General features: G+C 39.0%; 1 protein-coding gene and 1 pseudogene across 1 annotated transcript in view; one reads left to right on the top strand and one right to left on the bottom strand.

The window, feature by feature from the left end:
• The window catches only part of LOC126215015 (molybdenum cofactor biosynthesis protein 1-like), a 152,918-nt gene extending 134,656 nt beyond the window's left edge, over window positions 1–18,262 (top strand). The window contains 1 exon segment of the mRNA XM_049941639.1: window positions 18,207–18,262. Within this exon segment, the coding sequence (XP_049797596.1) occupies window positions 18,207–18,262 (56 nt within the window).
• A 674-nt stretch (window positions 18,263–18,936) lies between these two features.
• On the bottom strand, window positions 18,937–19,048 carry LOC126215398 (5S ribosomal RNA; annotated as a pseudogene).
• Between the last annotated feature and the right edge of the window lie 1,673 nt (window positions 19,049–20,721).

The raw sequence follows: 20,721 nt of genomic DNA, 5'->3' as shown, positions 1-20,721 counted from the left end.
GATTGCTGAAGCTTGGAATCTAATTCCTCCAGTTCCTCTTGTTAGGTCTTGGAAAAAACTCTTAGATCGTAAGGCAACCTAAGTGGTGGGAAGGAGGAGGCAACACCGAAACTCAAGCTGACATAATTTTGGTGAATTTACTGGAGAAGCTGGTTGTAAAGACACACACTTCGAAGACGTTGAAGAGTGGATGGAAAATGGCATTTTTTCATGTGACTGAGGATGAAATCGTCCAAATTGTGACCGATCATAAAGCGTCAGAAGACTATGTTTCTGATGATGAATCAGAGAAAAATATTCCTCACACATTCTGTTACGAAGTGATCCAAACTGCCCTGGAGTACATCAGCCAACAGGAGGAGACGATTTATCCTGAAATAGTTTGTTTTCAACGTTGGAGATGTATTGTTGCAGCAATAGTTTCTGAAGCAAAAAAACAAAAAAAAGACATTCGTGACTTCGTTACCAAAAAATAAACTATAATGAAGCATCCTAGAACTTCTATGTCCATAACTTAAAAAGTTTTTTTTTTTTACTTTTCTTGAAAGTTCCTCTTGACAGACTTTTCGTTCCTTTGAGTAATCTCTAGATTTGTTTCATAACTTTGTTCAGTAGTTGTCGGCTTGTAATGGCCGAGGGAACTCTGATGGTACAGCAGTGTGTAATAGTATTGTGGTGCTATTTTTCAACAGGCCAGTGCTTGTCCACATGTAGTATGTGTCTCTTTAAATTGTCTGCGTGATGTTGATATACTCCTGTGGCCAGCAAAATCCCCATATCTGTCCCCGATAGAACATTATGGGACCAACATGAACGTCAACTGCATCCCACTGCCTGTATCCATGATTGCAATGTCCAGTTACAACAGCTGTGGATCACCTTTCTCAGGAGGGTATGCAGCAGCTTTACGACATCCTCCTGCACTGTCCAGGCCAGACAGGGTGCAATGCTGTATTGATAAGTGGGCTCAAACTGATAAGTTCTGTGTAAATTTGACTCTGTTTTGTAATCACTGAAATAACATCACATACCTTCTAAATTCGCTATGTTTCAATTCGTTTTCTCCCCACCTTCTGTCTCACTTTTTTTCAAGCAGTGTAATTTAAGAGAGACATAAGAATATGAAAATGGGATGGCATATCACATTGCTATTCAGCTATGTCCCTAAGAAAATTGTAAGATAATGGAGAAGAGCAGGTGCACTATTACACTGACTAGAACGTAAACTTAAAGATAGAATTATATTGTGTAACCTATACCGATGACATAATACTAATTGACAAAAACATCACTGATGTGCTAAAGCAATTTGAAATATTAAGGGAGAAAGCTAGGAAAATTGGACTACTAATTTCACCTGGAGAAAAAATTCTTGGCTGATACCAAAATGGCACTGGGTGAACTTATATAGGCAACGACATAGTATTCGGTGTTAAAGAGTTTAAATAATTAGGTGAAAAAGACCACTGAACATTATAATGAAAAGAAGGCCATAGAATCCAGACTTCAGAAAATACAAACTGTCTCTCAGTTAACTAAAAGTATTTTTCCTGGAACTCTAAAATCTAACATTGTACAACAGTGATCAAATTAGAATCTCTTTATGCATGAGAGAGACTCTTTGTCCAACACAAGACATGAAAACAGCAAACTGAATGAGAAGAATGTAAAATTGTAGTAAAAATCTTAGGTCCAAGAATAAAAGATGGAATACATCACACAGAACCTAGTGTGAAATCTCCAGGCAAATTCCTAAAAACTCTTGTTACAATGTGTCTCCAAAGAATCCAACTTGTGGGACATACAGAAAGAATGTATCCAAACATGCAGCTCATTGGATTCCCACATACTTGAAAAATAAGATCCAACTGATGAAAACAAACAGGAAGAGACCTTAAGAAATTGGAATCACCACATTTACAGTATTCTGATGTAGTGACGAGTCACACAGAGTGCAGTTTCACAGTAGCTTGATCGATGCTTGTACTTGTGTATGTAGTATATGCAAGTGTGTACAGCGTCTCTTCTGGTGTACTCAGGATATGCTAATTTAGTGGCTGAGCCGTAAACCGGATCCCTACTCGGTTCCAGTGTGCTGTGCCGATTATTCTTCTTCACTTGACATTTATGCTTGGAGCTGCAAGAGAGGCCATTTTTCCAGGTAATGCCACAAAAACAACAAATTCTCAGATATCAGTTTAACTTACACTCTTCAACATCATAGACAACATTTCACATTAATATATTGCAGAACACTAGATTAGTGTTAAAATTGCCAGAGTAAACATTGTTCTCCATGTGACAGATTGTCACCCGACGTCCAAAATCGATAAATTTTATATCTCTGCACAGAGAAGCAGCTGGTTGCTCATTGTCATCTGTGGTCGAGCTCGTTGCTGGCACAGCGCCACCACAGAGTAAGTGGCCCCTCATCCCAGCAGGTGGCGATGTTTTAACAACCGTATAGCTCCCCAGAGTTACCGCGTCTGTGGATAACTCCGTCTCTGCACAGAACTTCCCACATTTCCCACACAGTGGGCCCTCGTGTCTTTTACACACAATAAATCTTCAAACTTATTTCATTGGCTAAGTTAAATTTCGAGTGTGACATGCTATTTCGTAAAAAATAGCAAACGGTAGACATGGATGTTATTGTGACTCTTTCCTAAGGCAACATTTGTGTATTACACTTGTAGAAGTGCACTGCAACATAAAACAGTAGACCGTAAGTTCAAACAATGGAAACTCTAGGTTGGAATATCAGCAGTGTAGGAAAAGATAGAGTGCTAATTACCATAAAGATGGCACGTTAAAATGCAGACAGGCACAGTTAAGACACTTACACATAAGCTTTTGGCCACAACCTTCATCAGAAAAAGAAATAGAAATACACACCATTCATTCTCACAAGCAAGCACACCTCACACACACATGACCGCCAACTCTGACATCTCAGACCAGAATGCTGGTCTGTAAGTTTGCTACACAATAAAATAATTATTCTGAGCTACAAGAAAAATAAAGGATTCAAAGAACTAAACTGCTTGAAGAAAAAAAAGGGAAGCTCCCTGAAGCAACGTAGTTTCATGAGTGTGCATACCAGTGGTAAATTATGAGAGTTGCAACTCTCTGAAATGGATACAAAGGCCACCAGATTGCATTAGCTTTGTTTGTGTCTCGGATTGTTACCATGAATGGTAGGAGCTATAAGAGATGTGAAGAGTGTAAGATGTTGAGTGATCCCTGTGAAGGACACAGATGCCCTGTACTTCTGTGAGTCAGCATTATCAGCACCTAACAAAATTTGAAGGGGCCTAATTGTGTGTCTCCATTTGCCAGGCTGATTGAATTATGCAATATGCAGATTTGTGAGACATTCAGATGTGGTAGTGGCCCCATGTTGGACTGCTTGGGAACGTAAGGGCGGCGTACTTGTCAGCAAGCTGCAGGTTGACCGTGTCTGACGAGCCCATGGGAGAATTGCTGGAATGTACACCGAGCACATTGTAACCCTTTCACACCTGCACCTGTCATGTGATCAGCAGTGAGTCACATTCTGCAAGACCCGCGATGACAGTTGTCAGTGAGTATGACAACGACATAGGGAGAGGGCGTGTGGGGCAACATCGGATATGACTTCAGGTCACTCTGACAGCACAGCAGTATGTCATGGACATCCTACATCCTCATTTGCTACCTCCATGTCCAACGGAGTTACAAGAGACAGAGCAGTGAAAACATATCCAGTTGTTGACTCACAAAACGGTTTTGAGCTGTGACGCATGTAGTCTTAAGTGAATCATTCATACAAAAACAAAAGAAGAAGAAGCTAAAGTCAGAATGTGAAAAAATTGGAGAATGGAATAGATATTTGAAGACTTCACACTTGAAACTCCCAGTTTTCCTATTGTGAAACTGCCTTTGTAACCATATGCATTTCACTGACGATAAACTTTTTTTCCCCCTGGGTCTTGGCTCCATATTTTTTCATCCAGTTGAGTCAGAATACTTGCATAGTATTTGTGAGGTATTGTTTCAGTCTTGCAAGCTAATCTAAAATACAAATCCCTTTTGCATCCTAGGAAACAATGACCACTCTTTCTCTCCGATGATGCATTTCACTGACGATAAACTTTTTTTTCCCCCTGGGTCTTGGCTCCATATTTTTTCATCCAGTTGAGTCAGAACACTTGCATAGTATTTGTGAGGTATTGTTTCAGTCTTGCAAGCTAATCTAAAATACAAATCCCTTTTGCATCCTAGGAAACAATGACCACTCTTTCTCTCCGATGAAGTCACCTTGGCTATTTTTGTGCAACTGCTGTTTCATTTCGGTCATCTCTCATCCACGGGAACAGCTTGGTGCATAGAATCAGTTGTGTGTCAGATTGTCCCAAATTGTTTTTCACATTAGGTTGTAGTCAGGCTTCAACAGACATGCCACTCACTTTCTGGTACGGCCACGGCATCAACTGTTTTGCACATCTTTTTAATTACTGATCTTGCAATATCACACTGTGTTCTTTCTCAGCATTTTCATATTTGATTGTAATTCTAGGAAGTTGTTCATGAGTCATCTTACAGAGACATATGCCACATATAAATTCAGCCACCCATTCCTTAACTGTTGACTATGAAGGAACTGACTCCTAATAAGTAAGATGATGCCTGTAGAAAAGTACAACAAAACAGTAATCTCAAAAAAGGACAGGATTGACAGTACATTCTGTATGACATATTAAAAATGATTGGTAAAAGAGACTTGGTGTGTTAAATGCAGCTTTTGATTACATGATAATTGAATTGGATGGATAAACAATCTACTCGCTAAGTGGCGGCAGAACACACACATAAAAGAAGATTATAATTAGGCAAGCTTTCAGAGCCAGTAGCTCATTCTTCAGGCAGAAGGTTTGAAGTGGAAGGAAGAGGGGTGAAGTATAGGTCTAGGAAAAAGGGTAGATTTTGAGAAAGTTACCCAGAACTGCAGATCAGGGGAGACTTTCCAGATGGGATGAGAGGGAAAGACTGATTCCACATCTACATACATACTCCACTAGCCACCATATGGTGCATGGCAGAAGGTACCCCTCTTGATAGTTGACATCAATCACTTGCTGCAACAATGTTGCCACATTGGCTACCAGCTACCGTTTGGTTACAGGTGACAACAAACAAGCGGCTCACTTCACAAATTATGTTAAATGTTTAATACAGAGCAATTTTTCTAGTGGCTGGTGCAAGGTATGTCAGAAATGTTGGATACTCTGTCGACTATTGATTTAAAGTGACCTGTGACTGAATTGGGGCAGATGACCCGTTTTGTATCCCTGACTGTAAACTTGTGTCCCAACCCAGCCGAGAAAATTGTGGTCAACAGTCGGCAGCAGTACTAATATCATGATCGCTTTGTTCATGGCGATTAAAGCTAACCCTTAAGGGTAAACTCAAGACAACAAAAACTCAATTTCAGGGCTGAAAGCAAATTGAAATTTCTCCGTGTCATTTGTTACCTGTAACTATCCTTACACTAGCTGCACATGCTGCCATGTTAGAAACCAGTGAACAGTCCGTGTGGGCACTTGGTCGTGGATTATAGATGACTGAGGCAGATTCCAAATGAACAAATAATGACAGGAAGAAAAATAAGACCAAATAGAACAGTCAAAACAATGATGAAAAATGATGCAGCAAAGTATTAAAAATAAAAAATACATTTAAACCAATTAATTGAATGAAAATAATAATCACACTCTTTTGGTTAGATTTAGAAATAAAAATTTTGCTACAATGATGAGATTCAAACCTACGACATGCTACACATTAGATTAATCTGCCAACCATTGTGCTATGCCACAGCACTGCATTAAGTATTTATATATGTGAATGTAGTGACCCATTTGCAACTATGAATTGCAACCTTAAAAATTTCAGTTTCACGCAGTATAGTGAAAAGCTTATCTAATGTAAGGTGATCTCTGTGAATATGATACTGAATTACACCTTGTGCTGAGTTATTCGGTAGTGTTTGGTTAGTGCTATGAATGAAATGTGTGTCTTTCATTAGCATTGTTAATGTGTGTTGTTTTTGGTGTAGTTATCGCGTGTCATGAAATACATAATAAAAGTGTCGGGCTCGTAATTCGGGATACAAATACATCAAGAAAGAATGCTGAACCAGGAATTGGAAGTGACTGGCCAATTTTGGTGGAGTTTGGCAACAGCAGACAGTTCAAGTGTGACGCTGACTACTCTTATTGGCGTTTGAAGTGCCAACTATCAAGTAATTTTAATTCGACTGTAGTCAGTTCCTTTCCCGTTCCATCTGCCAATCGAGTGAGGAAAAAGTGAATGTCTATATGCCTCTCTATGAGTCCTAATTTGTCGTCTCTTATCTTCGTGGTCCTTATGCGTAATGTATGTTGATGCAAGCAGAATTGTTCTGCAGTCAGCACAGTGTTCCTCAAAATCCCTCCAGGGATTCCCATTTGAGTTCCAGAAACATCTCCATAATACTTGTATGTTGTTGTTTCAACCTACTGTTAACAAATCTAGTATCCTGCCTCTGAATTACCTCAATGTCTGCTTTAATTCGACCCCTTGCGGATCCCAGACACTCGAACTGTACTCAAGAAGAGATCACACTAGCATCCTATATGTGATGTCCATCACAGCTGAGCCACACTGTAGTAAAATCCACCCAACAAACGAAAGATGATTATTCGCCTTCCCTACCATGACCATCACAAGTTTGTTCCATTTCATATCACATTGCAACGTCATGTCCAGATATTGAAACAATGTGACTTCTTCATTCATGACACTACTAATGCTGGATTCTGGCATTATGGATTTGTTTTTCCAACTCATCTGCAGTAACTTATATTTTTCTACATTTAGGGTTAGCTGTCATTTATCACACCAACTGGGAACTTTGTCCAAGTCATCTTTTATCCTCCTAAATCACTCAACGATGACACCTTCCATACACCACAACATCATCAGCAAACAACCACAGATTACTGTCCACTTTGTCCATCAGATCAGTTATGCACATAGACAATATGAGTAATAGCGCTCCTATCACACATCCCTGGAACGATCCTAATGATACCCTAGTCACTGATGGACACTCACCGTCGGGATAATGTAGTGGGTTCTATTACTTCAGAAGTCTTTGAGCCACTCACATGTCTGGGAACCTATTCCATGTGCTTGTATCTTTGTTAAAAGTTTGCAGTGAGGCACTATGTCAAATGCTTCTCGGAAATCAAGAAATATGGAATCTGGGTTTGTGAATTTTGTGATGGCAAAGTTAGAGGAGCAATGCATTAAATTTTGCGTGAAACTCAAGAAAACCTTTACAGAGACACACCAAATGATGGATGCAGGGAGCCTATAGCGATGAGTGCTTAAGCCATACTCGGTGTTACGTATTATTCACACGTTTTAAAAATGGCTTTACAAAAGTCAAAAATGATCCTTGTTCAGGACGCTCTTAGATGTCCCCTGATGACGCTTGTGTCAGGAACGTCAACGAAATTGTGTGTGCCAGTCGAAGATTCACTGTCCGAGAGATTGTAGAAGAATGTAACATTTCAATTGGATCATGTTATGAAATGGCACAGAATCTTGGAATGCATTGTGTTGCCGCCAAGTTCATTCCACGGCTCATGAGTCAAGACCAAAAAAAGTTTTTGGATCTCACAAATGAGAATGAGATGTTCCTTGCGAGAATAGTATGACCCCTGCAGACTTCTTTTTATTTCCAAAGTTGAAAAGGATGAAGTTTTGCAATGGCAGATGAGATAAAAGAAAATTCGCAGACGGCACTTTATGCGACCCCGCAAGAGGTGTGTCAAGACTGCTCCTGGAAGTGGAAATGATATTGGGAGCAGTGTATCAATTGTGGAGGAGAGTATTTCGAAGGAGACAATCCATAGTAACTAAAAGGTAAGCATAGAAAATTTTGTGGACAAAGTTCTGGAATTTTTTGAACAGACGTCGTATGACAAAAGGGCATGCTGAGTTGCCCATGAGCGATGCTTTGTACTGATTTGTGGACATAAACTGGTCTCTATGAAACTGATTAGATTCAAACCCAGAATATGTTCAAGAATTCTGCAGCAAACTGATGTTACGGGTATTGGTCCGTAATTTCGCGGGTCTGTTCTTTCGCCCTTCGTATATACAGGAGACGCCTCTGTATTTTTTTCCCCAGTTGCTTAGGTCTTTCTGCTGGGTGAGAGATTCACAAGAAATACAAGCTAAGTAAGGGTCCAGTGCCATATAGCACTCTTTGTAAAACCAAACTGAGATTCCATCTGCAACTGGCGACTTATTTGTTTTTAATTATTTCAGGTGTCAGGGATGCTTACGAGGGTGGTTTGAAAAGTTCTTGAAACAGAATAGAAAAAAAGTACTTACGTCACTGAAACTTTTTTGTTTTTCAATGTACCCTGCTTGTAGATTAATTCACTTGGTCCAACAGTGTTCCAATGCCTTGATCCCATCTCGACAATGATTTTCCTCCAGGCCTACAAAATAGTTGTCAACTCAGGCTATCAATTCTTCATTTAAGTGAATCTTCATCCACAAAGAAAAATTTTCAGTTTAGGGAAGAGGCAGGTGTGGCAACAATTCATACCTTAGTTTGTGTAATTTTACAATGGCGATGGCACATGCGTGCGAGCGTGCATTGGCTTGATGCTAGATGACTTTCTTCCTTATTAAACCTGGCCTTTTTCGCATATCTTTTGCTGCAATTTGTCCAGAAGGTTAGCATAGTATTCTCCAGTAATTGTTTGCCCAGTGGGGAGATAATGTACAAACAGAATCCCCTTCTCATCCCAGAACACTGATGCCATGATCTTCCCCGCTGAAGGAATTTGGTGGCGCATCCCAGAACACTGACGCCATGTCCTTCCCCGCTGAAGGAGTTTGGCGGCGGAGATTCAGCATGTTTCCACTGCTTTGATTGTTGCTTTGTCTCTGGGGTATAGTAGTAAACCAAAGTTTCCTCGTGGTCACAAACCAGCACAAAAGATCTTGTTTGTTTCTCCTAAAACAGGCCAAACATTGTTGTGATATGTCCATTCTCATGCGTTTTTGATCCAGCGTCAAGAGTCGCGGCACCCATCTTGTGGATACCTTTCAGATGACATCTGGCAAGCGTGAGCAATTTCATGCACTCTAAATTGGTGATCCTTCTTGATCATTATGCGCACTTTTGCAATGATTTCTAGAGTAGTGACACATCTTGGCTGACCATTTCATGGATGATCATCATCTAAGCTCTCCTGACCAAATTTAAATTCATTTATCCACTTGGCAACAGTTGAAGACAAAGGAGCAGAGTCCCCTGGTGTATTCTGGAAATCGGCATGAATGTCCTTCGCTTTCATACCTTTCTTTATGAAGTACTTAATCACTGCTTGAATCTCGACCCGACCCCCCCCCCCCCCCAAATCCCGTCCCGTCCCGTCCAGTCTTTGCAGATCACTACACAGGAACAACAACAGAGCCGTGTCACTGCCACAGCTCTCTTCCAAGAGCACTGACATGGCACGTGTTTACAGGCAACAGTCCAACGAATATCATGTGAACAACTTGTGCTAGCGCTGGCCTCTTGTGGTGATTGTTGTTAGGTGTCTTTGTGCTATTGTCAAATGACGGTATGTTTATATGATTCTCTTGCATGAATGATTTCTTAAATGCAAAATTTAAAACATTTATCTCCTACTGCCACACCAGACTGGTCAAGTGACTTGATGGAAACCTTTGACTCACTTAGTGATTTTACATAGGACAATAATTTCCCCTGCTTCTCAGCCAGATCTTTTGCTAAGGTATGACAGTGGTAGTAACCTTTCCTTGTTGCCATTTGGCATTCTCTTTTGAACCAAGAGTGCAGTAGCTTTTCCTTCCTCAGTATTTTCCGAATTTCATTGTTAAACCACAGTGGCTCTTTTGCATCCTTAATTCGTTTACTAGGTACAGACTTGTTGAGAGTGCAATTCACGATCTGTTTAAGCTTTGACCATAATCTCTCTACGTCCATCTTAATGGAACTAAGTGATGTCTGTTCTGTCTAAGTGAGATGCTAACATCTGCTTATCTGCTCTTTCTGGCATTAACATTTTCCTAGCCTTCTTGACTGATTTATTAATTTTTGTAACCTTAGTTGTTATGATGTTATCATGATTATTAATCCCCATCTCTATGCTGAAGTCATTGATGATATCTGTCCTGTTTGTAACTACAAGGTCTAAGATATTTCCATTGCATGTGGCGTGCCAAACTAGGTGCTCAAGACAATTTTCGAAAACCACATTCAAAAGTGCTTCACAAGATTGACTGCACCCTCTGCAATGAAGCCATGGGCTACCATCTATACTCAGTAGGCTAAATTCACCTCCAACTAGTACTGTATGATCTAGGTGTTTACGTGCTACTGTCTGTAGACTTTCTTTGAATGGCTCCAAAACTGTCATAGCAGAACCGGGTGGCTGATTAAAACATCCATTAATTAACGTGATTTCACATAGACTTATTATACGCAAACAGATAACTTCACTGTCACAATCAGCTTTGACCTCAATAGAGACAATGGACACTCCCTCTCCTACAGTGTCTAACCTGCCTTTCTGATATATATTCCATTAATCACTAAATATCTCAGAGCTTTCTACTCTGGGTTTCAGCCAGCTCTCAGTCTCTGAGAATAATTTGAGTGCGAGACTTTCCTGGATGGCAGTAAATTCGGAAACTGTGTTACAAGTACTTTGACAACTGATAAAATTTTGACAATCTACACTGGAGTGAATTCAAAAGATAAACCTCAACCAACATTGAATGTATCTTGGTGATAAAGAGCCAAAATAAATAAATTGATGATTTTATTCCATTTCATCTGATTGAATGAAACACACACAGCATAACTACTCAGAAGACAACTATAGTGCTGATTACATTTACTATCATACATGTAGCACTCTGAGAACATTTCACCTTGTCATAGTAGTCCTGTGTTTTGGAACTAGGCAGTGCTTCATTTCACAAAGCGAAAGGAATGGCTTGTAAAAAAAAAAAAAAGAAGGAAATAGTGGTTGCTGGTGTTTTTAACACTATCATTCAATTTAGTTTCTACTGTGAACTTCGCAGCTAGGATATGTAAATGCTCTGAGACTGCTATTGATAATATCTTTATGAACAAATCTAGGGGAAAAAAGTCATATCACAAAACCAATAGTAAATGGACTATCTGATCACGATGTGCAGCATCTTGTGTTAAATGTTGAAACTTGTCAGGATAAAAAAATATTAAATCTGAGTACAGGAGGATAATAAATAAGCCATAAATTGAGGAATTCAGGAAATTGCTCAAAGACATGAACTGGAGAGATGTTTACCTGACTCAAATGGAAAATACAAAGCATTTATTAATAAAGTTACCTCCTCTTTTGAAAATTGTTTTCCCCTAAAGGTAACTCAAATCACACAGAAGTCAAAAGATAAACCATGGATTACACAAGGAATAAAGATATCATGTGGGGCAAAAAGGAGACTGTATCTACTATCTAGGAACATTTCTGATATTAGCATTGTAATGCATTACAAAGAATACTGCAAAATATTGAATCAAGTAATCCAGAAATCGAAGTAGCTTTATTAAGAGAAAAAGATAATTGTATCGGGCAACAAAATAAGAACTGTATGGGATATAGTGAAGACAGAGAGAAGTGGGGCCAAAAAGGAAGTGGAACAGATAGCTCTAAAAGTAAATGAGACTTTGGTAACAAGTGCATGTAGTGTTGTAAATCTCTTAAACAAGACTTAATTTTTGTTACTGACAGCTCGGGGTTACCAGGTTCGGTGAATGGTGCAATGGAGTACCTGGGACCAGTCTTTGAAGAACATCGTGTAGAACCTATTCGAGGAACTTTGAATTCCAACCATTGCTTCTCAGTATACTTACTCCTTAATGAAATTTGTTGCAAGTTATATATCTATATTTCCAACAAATAGCTCAATACATATTATCAATACTAGGAATAAGAACAATCTACATAAAGACCTAAAATCACTTATGTTGGTCCAAAAGGGGGTCCAATATTCAGGAACACACATTTTCAATAAATTACCAGCAACCATTAAAAACTTGGTTTCAGATAAAGCACAGTTTGAACAGAGTTTGAATGACTTTTTGATAGGCAATGCCTTCTACTCTATAGATGAATATCCTAACAGAGACTGTTAGGCCAGCTTAAGTAAAAATTTGACAATCTCGTGACAAATGATCAGGGTAGTATTCATTATATTAAAATGTTTTGTGTTATACATTCTGACATGTTCCACACCCTCGAGAATCATCTCATTTTTTCGGTGTATGTAAAGAAAACTGAATCAAATCAAATCCAATCACCATCTCTCGTCATGTAATAACTTCACTTCTTCTTCTTCCCTTGTCGTCTCCTGTTTTTCCAGTACTCGTCCATCTCCTCCTCATGTTTTTCCCCCTTTATTCTATTCACGTTGTTCTCAATCCCCTATTTCTTCTGCATCGAAAGCCTTTTATTTTTATTTATTTTTTTTATCGAGGTGAGACTCTACGGACTGCGTGGTAACAACCGACTTCACTCTAGTGTCCAGGTCTTGTTCTTGCTCCAGCTTTGACTTCCTGCCAGTATCTTCTGAGCCCCTCCAAGAAGTGCCTTTTTATGCTCTTCAGATAATGGTACTCACTGTCTTTTGGATGTTGATGCCATGTTAAAACCTTGGTAGTTGGTCACCAATCTTCTAAATTTGTTCCTTTCAGGAATTTCTCTCTGAGATACCAATCTGCTTAAGATCTTTTTCACATTCTTTGAACCATCTCGGCCTCATTTTCTTAGATAGGATGAAACTCCATATTCTTTTTGTTAGTCGATCACCGTCCATTTTCATGAGATGACCATAAAATAACAATCATTTCTTCGTAATGGATGCTGTGATAGGTTCTGTCTTGCTGCACGAGCCCTCATTTGCTCTCATTCGCCATTGTCCATCGACCCATCTATTACCTTAGGATTTTCCTTAATATCCTACACTCACGCTTTTCCAGCCGCTCAGCTTGACCTTGTCTATTCGTGGTCAAAGTTTTGGATGCTTATAAGCCCTCAGGTTTTACAACTGTATTACAATGTTGGAACTTGGCCCATATACTCATAGACTTTTTGTTATAAGTATTCTTTGTCAGTTGATATGCTTGGTCTAACTTCCTCATCCTGACAATTGCTTCTTCTTTTAATCCATTCTCCTGCTGGATGACTTCACCGAGATACCTGAAATTCTTAACTCGTCCGATTTTTCCCAGGTTGGTTATCATCCATTCAGGTCCGTCACAGATGTTCGTCATATATTTTGTCTTTTGAATAGAGATCTGGAGTCTAACTTTTTTCAGCAATTTCTGACAGCCTATTTATCTTGTTGACTGCTGACTCTATGTTGTTAGCAAAAATGGCCAGGTCAGCCGCAAAATCTAAGCAGTCAATGAAAAACCCCTTTGTTCTTAGGACCAAGTCTGAACCACTCTTCATTTCTTTCTTCTTGGGCTAATAACTTTCTCCACTCTCGAATGACCTTTTCCAAGACACAATTGAAAAGGAGATGGATAGTCCATCTCCTCGTCTTATGTCCGTTCTGTTTGTAAAGGGTTCAGATACCTCACCCATAAATTTAATTTTTGACACTGTGTTAGTAAGAGTTTGTTTGATCAGCTTTCTTGATGTATTATCCACCCCAAACTTTTCCAAAATATTCATTAATGCCTGTCAGTCGATGGAGTCATATACTTTCTGAAAATCAACAAACATGACCACATAGTTATTTCTTCCAGTTTTTTTGTACCTGATGATGTTCTTCAGGTTAAAGATCTGTTCTGCGCAAGAATCGCCCTTTCGGAAACCAGCTTGATAGTCCACAATCAGTTGGTTACAATGATCTTCTATTCTATTCTGTATCACTTTGCAGAGAATCTTATATGGAACAGATACTAATGAGGTACCACTATAGTTATTGACATTCTATTTATCACATTTTTCGTGTAGACGATGGATTAAAGCTGACTGCCAATCAGTTGGTATCATCCCAGCTCTCCAGATCTCCTCAAAAAGTTGGACTAGTATATCTAGAGTTTCATTATTTGCCAGCTTCAGTAGTTCCACCACTATTGAATCCTCTCCAGCTGCCTTATTATTGTTAAAGTTGTTGATGATCTCTTTGGTCTCCTCTTTACTAGATGGAGCTGAGGGGTAGTTTGTTGATTGGGGCACATACAGGGAATCTTTCTTTCGGTTCATCACAATTAAGTAGGTTTTCAAAGTAACGAGACATGATCTTGCAGTTTTCTTTGTTGGTCAGGCCGAGTGTGGTGTGTGTACTGTAAGACCTTCAGTACACACACCATCAGATTATTTGACTTGTTGCTCTTACAAAGTAAGCGTGTGTTGCAATATGTCTCGTGGTCTTATCGTGGCGTGTTTATCTACTGCAGTTAGGTCAGACGATAGAAATGCCACTTGCACACTTAGAGTAGCAGATTGACGGTGAGCAACTTTAAACAGAACGTGATTAATTTTCACACACATTTATTAAAATAATAACAAATAAAAAAATTACTTAACTTGGTTCTGGATGCTATTTACAATTGACAATCTGAAGTTCCTTTGGTATTGGTACGTTAATCTTATTCTCACATATATCTCGGATACTTGACAAAAGTGTCTATACATTTATCTTCATGGCTATGTACAGGAATATGGTAAACTTATTAGGCGCAGGCTGAATCTTGACTATGGACTGGTACAGACAATTGTAGAACTTGTACAGACTGGTAGAGACTAATGCAGACTGGTACAGACTAATGCAGACTGGTGCAGACAAATGCAGACTGACTGATCGAAGGTCTTTACACTCGTTATAATACCTCGCGCGTATATGTATCACTGCGCGAGTGTGATGCGCGAGGAGAAAGTGTTCTATGTTAGCAGCAATCTCATTGGCTGCGTTACATATTAATACGTGGATCGGCGGAAGCAGAATTTGGTCCGTCTCTATGGCAGCGCCATCTCGTAGTGCGGAGATGGACGAGCGCTGCGCCTGCGCTGTTGTGCTTAGCGGGGCGCACTCTAGTGTGTAATTTGTGTACGCGCCGAATACGCGGAACTATGTACACAACACTGAGCTTTCCATTTTCGTCTCTAAAACAAAAACTAGGGGCTTGGTATCATTTCAAATTCGATTTGAACGTCTGATAGAAGACTCTGACATTGTTTATCTGGAAACGCTGATCGATCTGTTCTAACTGCTGTTTCTCATGCAATTCCTTAGCCCTTCGTAGAGTTCTGGCTGCATATTTTGGAACTTCATGGAATACATCAAAATCTTCAGGTCTCCTGGTAGAGTTCCACTTTTTCCATGCACTTGCTGTTTGGGCCACCACCTCATCACAAACCTCATTCCACCATGTATGATTCCTCTTTTTAGCTGTCAGGATTGTAGTATTAGCTGCTTGTCGGATCATGGAGGCAATGTCTGCCCATTTATGGGATTCAACTGTCAGTTACTGGTGGCATTGTTCCAATATGTTTTGATTGATTTTGAGCTTCGCAATATCATATTTATGAATTTTATTTCCGGTTCTCACGGTCTTATTGAGAGGGATGAAATTAATTTTGATCTTTGAGAGGTGATGATCCTTTTAAATTTAGTATTTTATCTGTAAAAAGGTTTCTTTCTATTACTTCTGATTGTTTGATGTTGTTTCTTTCTTATTTCTGTAATCCATGCTATCATTGATTCCTTCTTCCAGAACTACTCATTCAGTAGAGGTCTCTAAAAAAAGATTAATCTTCTTTTAGCCATTACTTCTGATATTTTCTCAAAATTTTTGTAGATCTCCTCATCACTTCTCATTTTCCAGCCATCTGTAGCTTGTATTGCAACCATTATTTTCTAATAATGCTCCTTTGAGGAACCTCTGTTCTGTCCAGCTTATAGTTCATCATTAGGCATCCTCATCCATATAAACATCCTGGTCATACCACTGTGGGATAGTGTTCTAGTTTTGTTTTTTTAGTTGTACATTTCTTGTTGTAAATATCCTTTGTCAAACGATTTGCTCTCTCCAGTTTGCTGACTCTTGCATCTACTGTTAATTCTTCTAGTCCATTTTGTTGTACAGTTTGTCCAATATATTTAAATTTACTTACTAATGCTATTTTACATTTTTGTTTTTCTGCGAATGTTGATGCATTGTTTGAAATTGTCATCAATGTTGTTTCTTCGGCTGAAATTTTGGGACCAGCTCTCTTTGCTATTTCTTCCAAAATATTTCTTTCAATAACTGTCTGTCAGATTTTTTGAAAGTATATCAGAATCATCTGCAGAAGCCTGGCAGTTTACCTTAATTCCATTTGTTTTTCGTCCTAGAATTATTGGTTCAATTTTGTGATTTTTTTTCTCCAAATTCCAGATACTTTCTATTTTTTCTAGAATGCAGTGTTACAGTAAAGGTGATAAACTGTCCCCTTGTCTAACACCAGTTTTCATTTCAAATGGTTGAGATACTTCTCCCATAAATTTAGCTTCAGCCATCCTATTTGCTAGTGTTTTGAGGATTATGTTTGCTTTAACACAAAATTCTTTGATGATTTTACCTATAATTTCTCTGCCTACCAAATCAAATGTTTTCTTGAAACCAATACATGATACTATTATAGGTTTGGTGATTAACAGTCTGTGGAGAATTATCGATTTTCTAATAAACATCTGTTCTGTGCAGTGTCTTCCCTTTCTAGAGCTCCTTGAGATTCTCCCAGTTATTTGTCTAAAGTTTCTACAACTCTGTCCAGAGAATTTTTGATAATATTTTGTATACCACTGGCAGAAATGAGGCATCTCTGCAATTGTTGACATTTTGTGTGTCCCCTTTTTTTCATAGCTGTGGATTAATGCTTTCCATAATCTCTTCAGCTTTCCAAATGTTCTCAAACAGCATTTGTAGATCATTTGCGTGTTCTGACTATTTCAATAATTTTGCTGTAGTGGAGTCTTCATTTGTTGCTTTGAAGTTTTGGAATGATTTGATGGCTTCATGAATTTATTGCTCTGTTAGTGGAAAATCTTCCTCCAGATGTTGTGGGACTGCTATTATATATTGCTACAATGTGCTGTTATTATTATTATTATTATTGTTGTTGTTGTTGTTGTTGTTTGGTTGCCTGTTCTTCAGCACTTTCTTTCTGTTTCCTTTATCTATTTGCCGCCATTTTAGCCCATTTGCCGGTATTTTCAGCTTGTTCTCCACTTATTTGACCTTTTGGTGGCTCCTCTTGAAGAGATCTTATTTCTCAGCATTTAAAATTACATCATCTGCTGCTCTTTCGCAACTGAATTTCATCATGTCCAGTCTAGTTTTTTCATTCATTTAACCATCCATCTTCCTTGACTCAAGATCCTGAATTTTCATCCTTAATTCTTGAACAGTCTCATTTCTCTTTATACTTTTTCCAGATGAAGAAACTTTTGGTCCTCAAAGCTAAGATTAGTATCAGTTTTTTTATTTGTTTCTGCCTATGGCTGCTATATCTCTTTAGTTAGAATATTTTCTCTCTCTGTATTTGATTATAGTCTAAGTCTGAATATTTTTATAACTACATTTATTGCTGTAGCAATGAGTAAAATAAATTGTATTGCACTGCCTGTAGCATGTAGCACCATTTTGACTGTTAGTCCTCTTGCTGTACAAAAAGTAGCTTTGATGATTACTTAATGCAAGTATTTTGTAAGAGCTGTGGAATGGTTAGTATCTGTTTATATTTTTCTGATTAATTCAAGCTTGTCAATGCACATCCTGTGTTAAGGAAATATTTGCACTGAATTTACTGTGTGTTAAATATAAGCAGTGGATCCATTGGGGTAGTCTTTTTGGTAGAAATATGTCAAGGTGAACAAAACAGGAGATGGTGAAGGAAGAGAGGGAAAAGATCAACATTTGCTTCTCATCAGCAATATAACTGGGTTGCAACATTCAGCGAAAATTATCTGTGACAGGAAGTTGTCAGAAATACATTTTTTGAAGAAACTTTATGTTTGTATAAGCATTTATTAAATTTAAAAAGTTGGATTTCATCTGTTAATACAAAAGATAATGTTTTGCATTGCAGACATGATGAACCTGTCAAAGATGAAGAATCGGCCAATGATTCTTATTGGAGGATAACAGTATGTATAACTTAAACTTGAGATTCTTGAAAATAAAGCTAGTCAGTATTTCTTAACAGTACTGATTTAAATACATCTAAAAGATCGCTGTTACCTAAATGAAAGTTGACGAGCAATGTCTTAGTGGACATTTGTATAAAATTGTCATAGGTGTTATTTACAAGAAGAGTAAATAGTTTCAATAGGAATGTGGTGAGACATTTAACAAATGTCATGACCACACATTAATAGGACCTTATAACACTACCATTATGATATTAGTATGCTTATACGTAAATAACAGAAACCCTGTCTCTATGTTGCCACGTATAACCCTCTTACTAAAATTTAGTTTAGTTTCCAAATAAAATACACTGTTTATAGGAAAAGATAATCAATAGAGTTATCCTTCTTACAGGATTTACCGTGTGTTGCGTCTAATGGATAAGTAAAGTGGACTATTCACTTCTTTTCCTAAGATCTTACCCAGTGGCTAGATAGAAACACAGTATGAATAATAATATACTGAAGCTAGGACAACTCATTTCCAAGTTCATTTAGTGGTTTACATTTAGTGGTTTACAATTTTCGTTTTACAAAAATAGCTTACTCTTTACTTGTTTCGATAAGTTAATCCATTCGGTGCTTTTATTTTAGTGTTAGTGTCCATGTAATTATTTCCTTTGGTCTTCTATATTTTCGCACAGGGTTCTCCCACGCGGTCACCCATCCAAGTACTAACCAGGCCCAATGTTGCTTAATTTCGGTGCTCGGACGAGAACCGCTGTATTCAACATGGTATGGCCGTGGCGTTCGTGTACTGTAGGCGCACGTCAGAATTCGCATTCGGCTCGTATCCAAATAGCTTTCGGTCGAAATCGGCCGCATTTGACGCAAAGCACTTCCCTCCGCTGCAGCGAGTTCCTCGAGGACGGCGCTGAGCGCGCGCCCGACGTGCCAGCAGAGCGACTGCCGGTTTAGCGGGCGCGCCGCCGCGTGTGTGAGGCGCCCAGCTGCTCGTCGCACCTCCTGTCATTCGCTTGGCGCGTGCTGCGTTCGACACTCGCGGAGGACGCATCATGTCCCTGGAGTCCGGCGGAGGGCTGGCGCGCGGCCGGCCGACCGGCGTACGGCCTGTGCGGTGTGTGGCAGTGTCGTGTTGGAAGGCGCCACTGCTAGCGATGTGAGCTTCCTCGCCTCGCCTCGCCTCACACATGTTTGCGTAATTTGCAGTGCATTCGCACCATTCCTATCCCTATCCCCGTCCCGACTCGTCCCCACTTTGCTCGACTGCCGCTCGGGTCGTGGTCCTTATAACAGCGCAAGCACGAGAAACGTCTGCGGGAGGAGACGAGACGACTAAAGAATAAATTTACGATTACAAATCAAATTTCGAACTGTACAATGCTGCAACAACAATAGGCGCTGATGTATTTCAGAACACATGTGCCGATTCGTACTGTTTTGCCGACTTCAAAGACTTCCTGGCAAACTTCGTTAGCACATTCTCCTTCAAGCTGAGTTAATTGCTGCATTTTCGTACCATTACAGTAGTCTAAAATGCTTAAGGAAGCATCATTGTCACAAAAGAATGGTGGTATGAAAAGAGGGCTGGCAGTGGTAGCGACAAGAAAACGAAAGAATGAAGGGGAGCCAACAGCATTTTTTTTTATCGTTAGTAAACTTTTATTTACAAAATTACAATTTTCGTTTTACAAAAATAGCTTACTCTTTATGTAGTCAGATAGCCCATTTGCTACTGGTTTTGTAATGTGGCTTAGTTGCCTAGAATTGTCTATCAAGATATTAGCAATGGCAGCCTTTGAACAGTTGTGTACCCTAGTTGGGAAATTTACAGTAGAAATTAAATTGAATGACAATGTAACTGATTTCAGTAACTGTTCACTGACAGTGTTTTCAGGACATCTATATTAAAATCACCAGCAACCGCTAGTTCTTTGTTTTTTAATTTTAGATGGGATATAAATCTTCAAGGCCGTTTATAAACGGGTTGAAAGTTCCTGAAGGTGCTCTGTATATGGTTACTATTATAAAGGACCTATTATGAAATTCTATCTCTGCTGCAAATGCTTCTAAGTGGTACTCTAAGCAAAATTTATTAATGTCAATATTCTTAAATTTAAAACTGTTTTTAACAAATGTGGCAACTCCTCCTTTCTCCATATTTTGTCTAGAGACGTAAGAGGCTAACTTAAATTCTGTAAGGTTCAACGTATCTATACCAGTGGTCACATGATGTTCAGAGACGCAGATTATATCAACTGGGTTCGATGACTCTAATTCATCAATGCACATAAGTAGTTCATTAATTTTACTTCCAAGCCCTCGAATGTTTTGATGCATTGAAGATAGGTGGCATTTCACTTTTACCAAGATGAAATCGGGTGGAAATAAAATTACTGCTTATTGCTGTAAATTGTTAACCAACAGCTGTGTTCGCTGATCCAATGTGCCAGT

This window comes from Schistocerca nitens, chromosome 12 (assembly GCF_023898315.1).
Source record: "Schistocerca nitens isolate TAMUIC-IGC-003100 chromosome 12, iqSchNite1.1, whole genome shotgun sequence".
NCBI lineage: Eukaryota > Metazoa > Arthropoda > Insecta > Orthoptera > Acrididae > Schistocerca > Schistocerca nitens.
The sequence above is the reverse complement of the archived record's forward strand: the minus strand, read 5'-3'. Positions and strand labels throughout refer to the sequence as shown.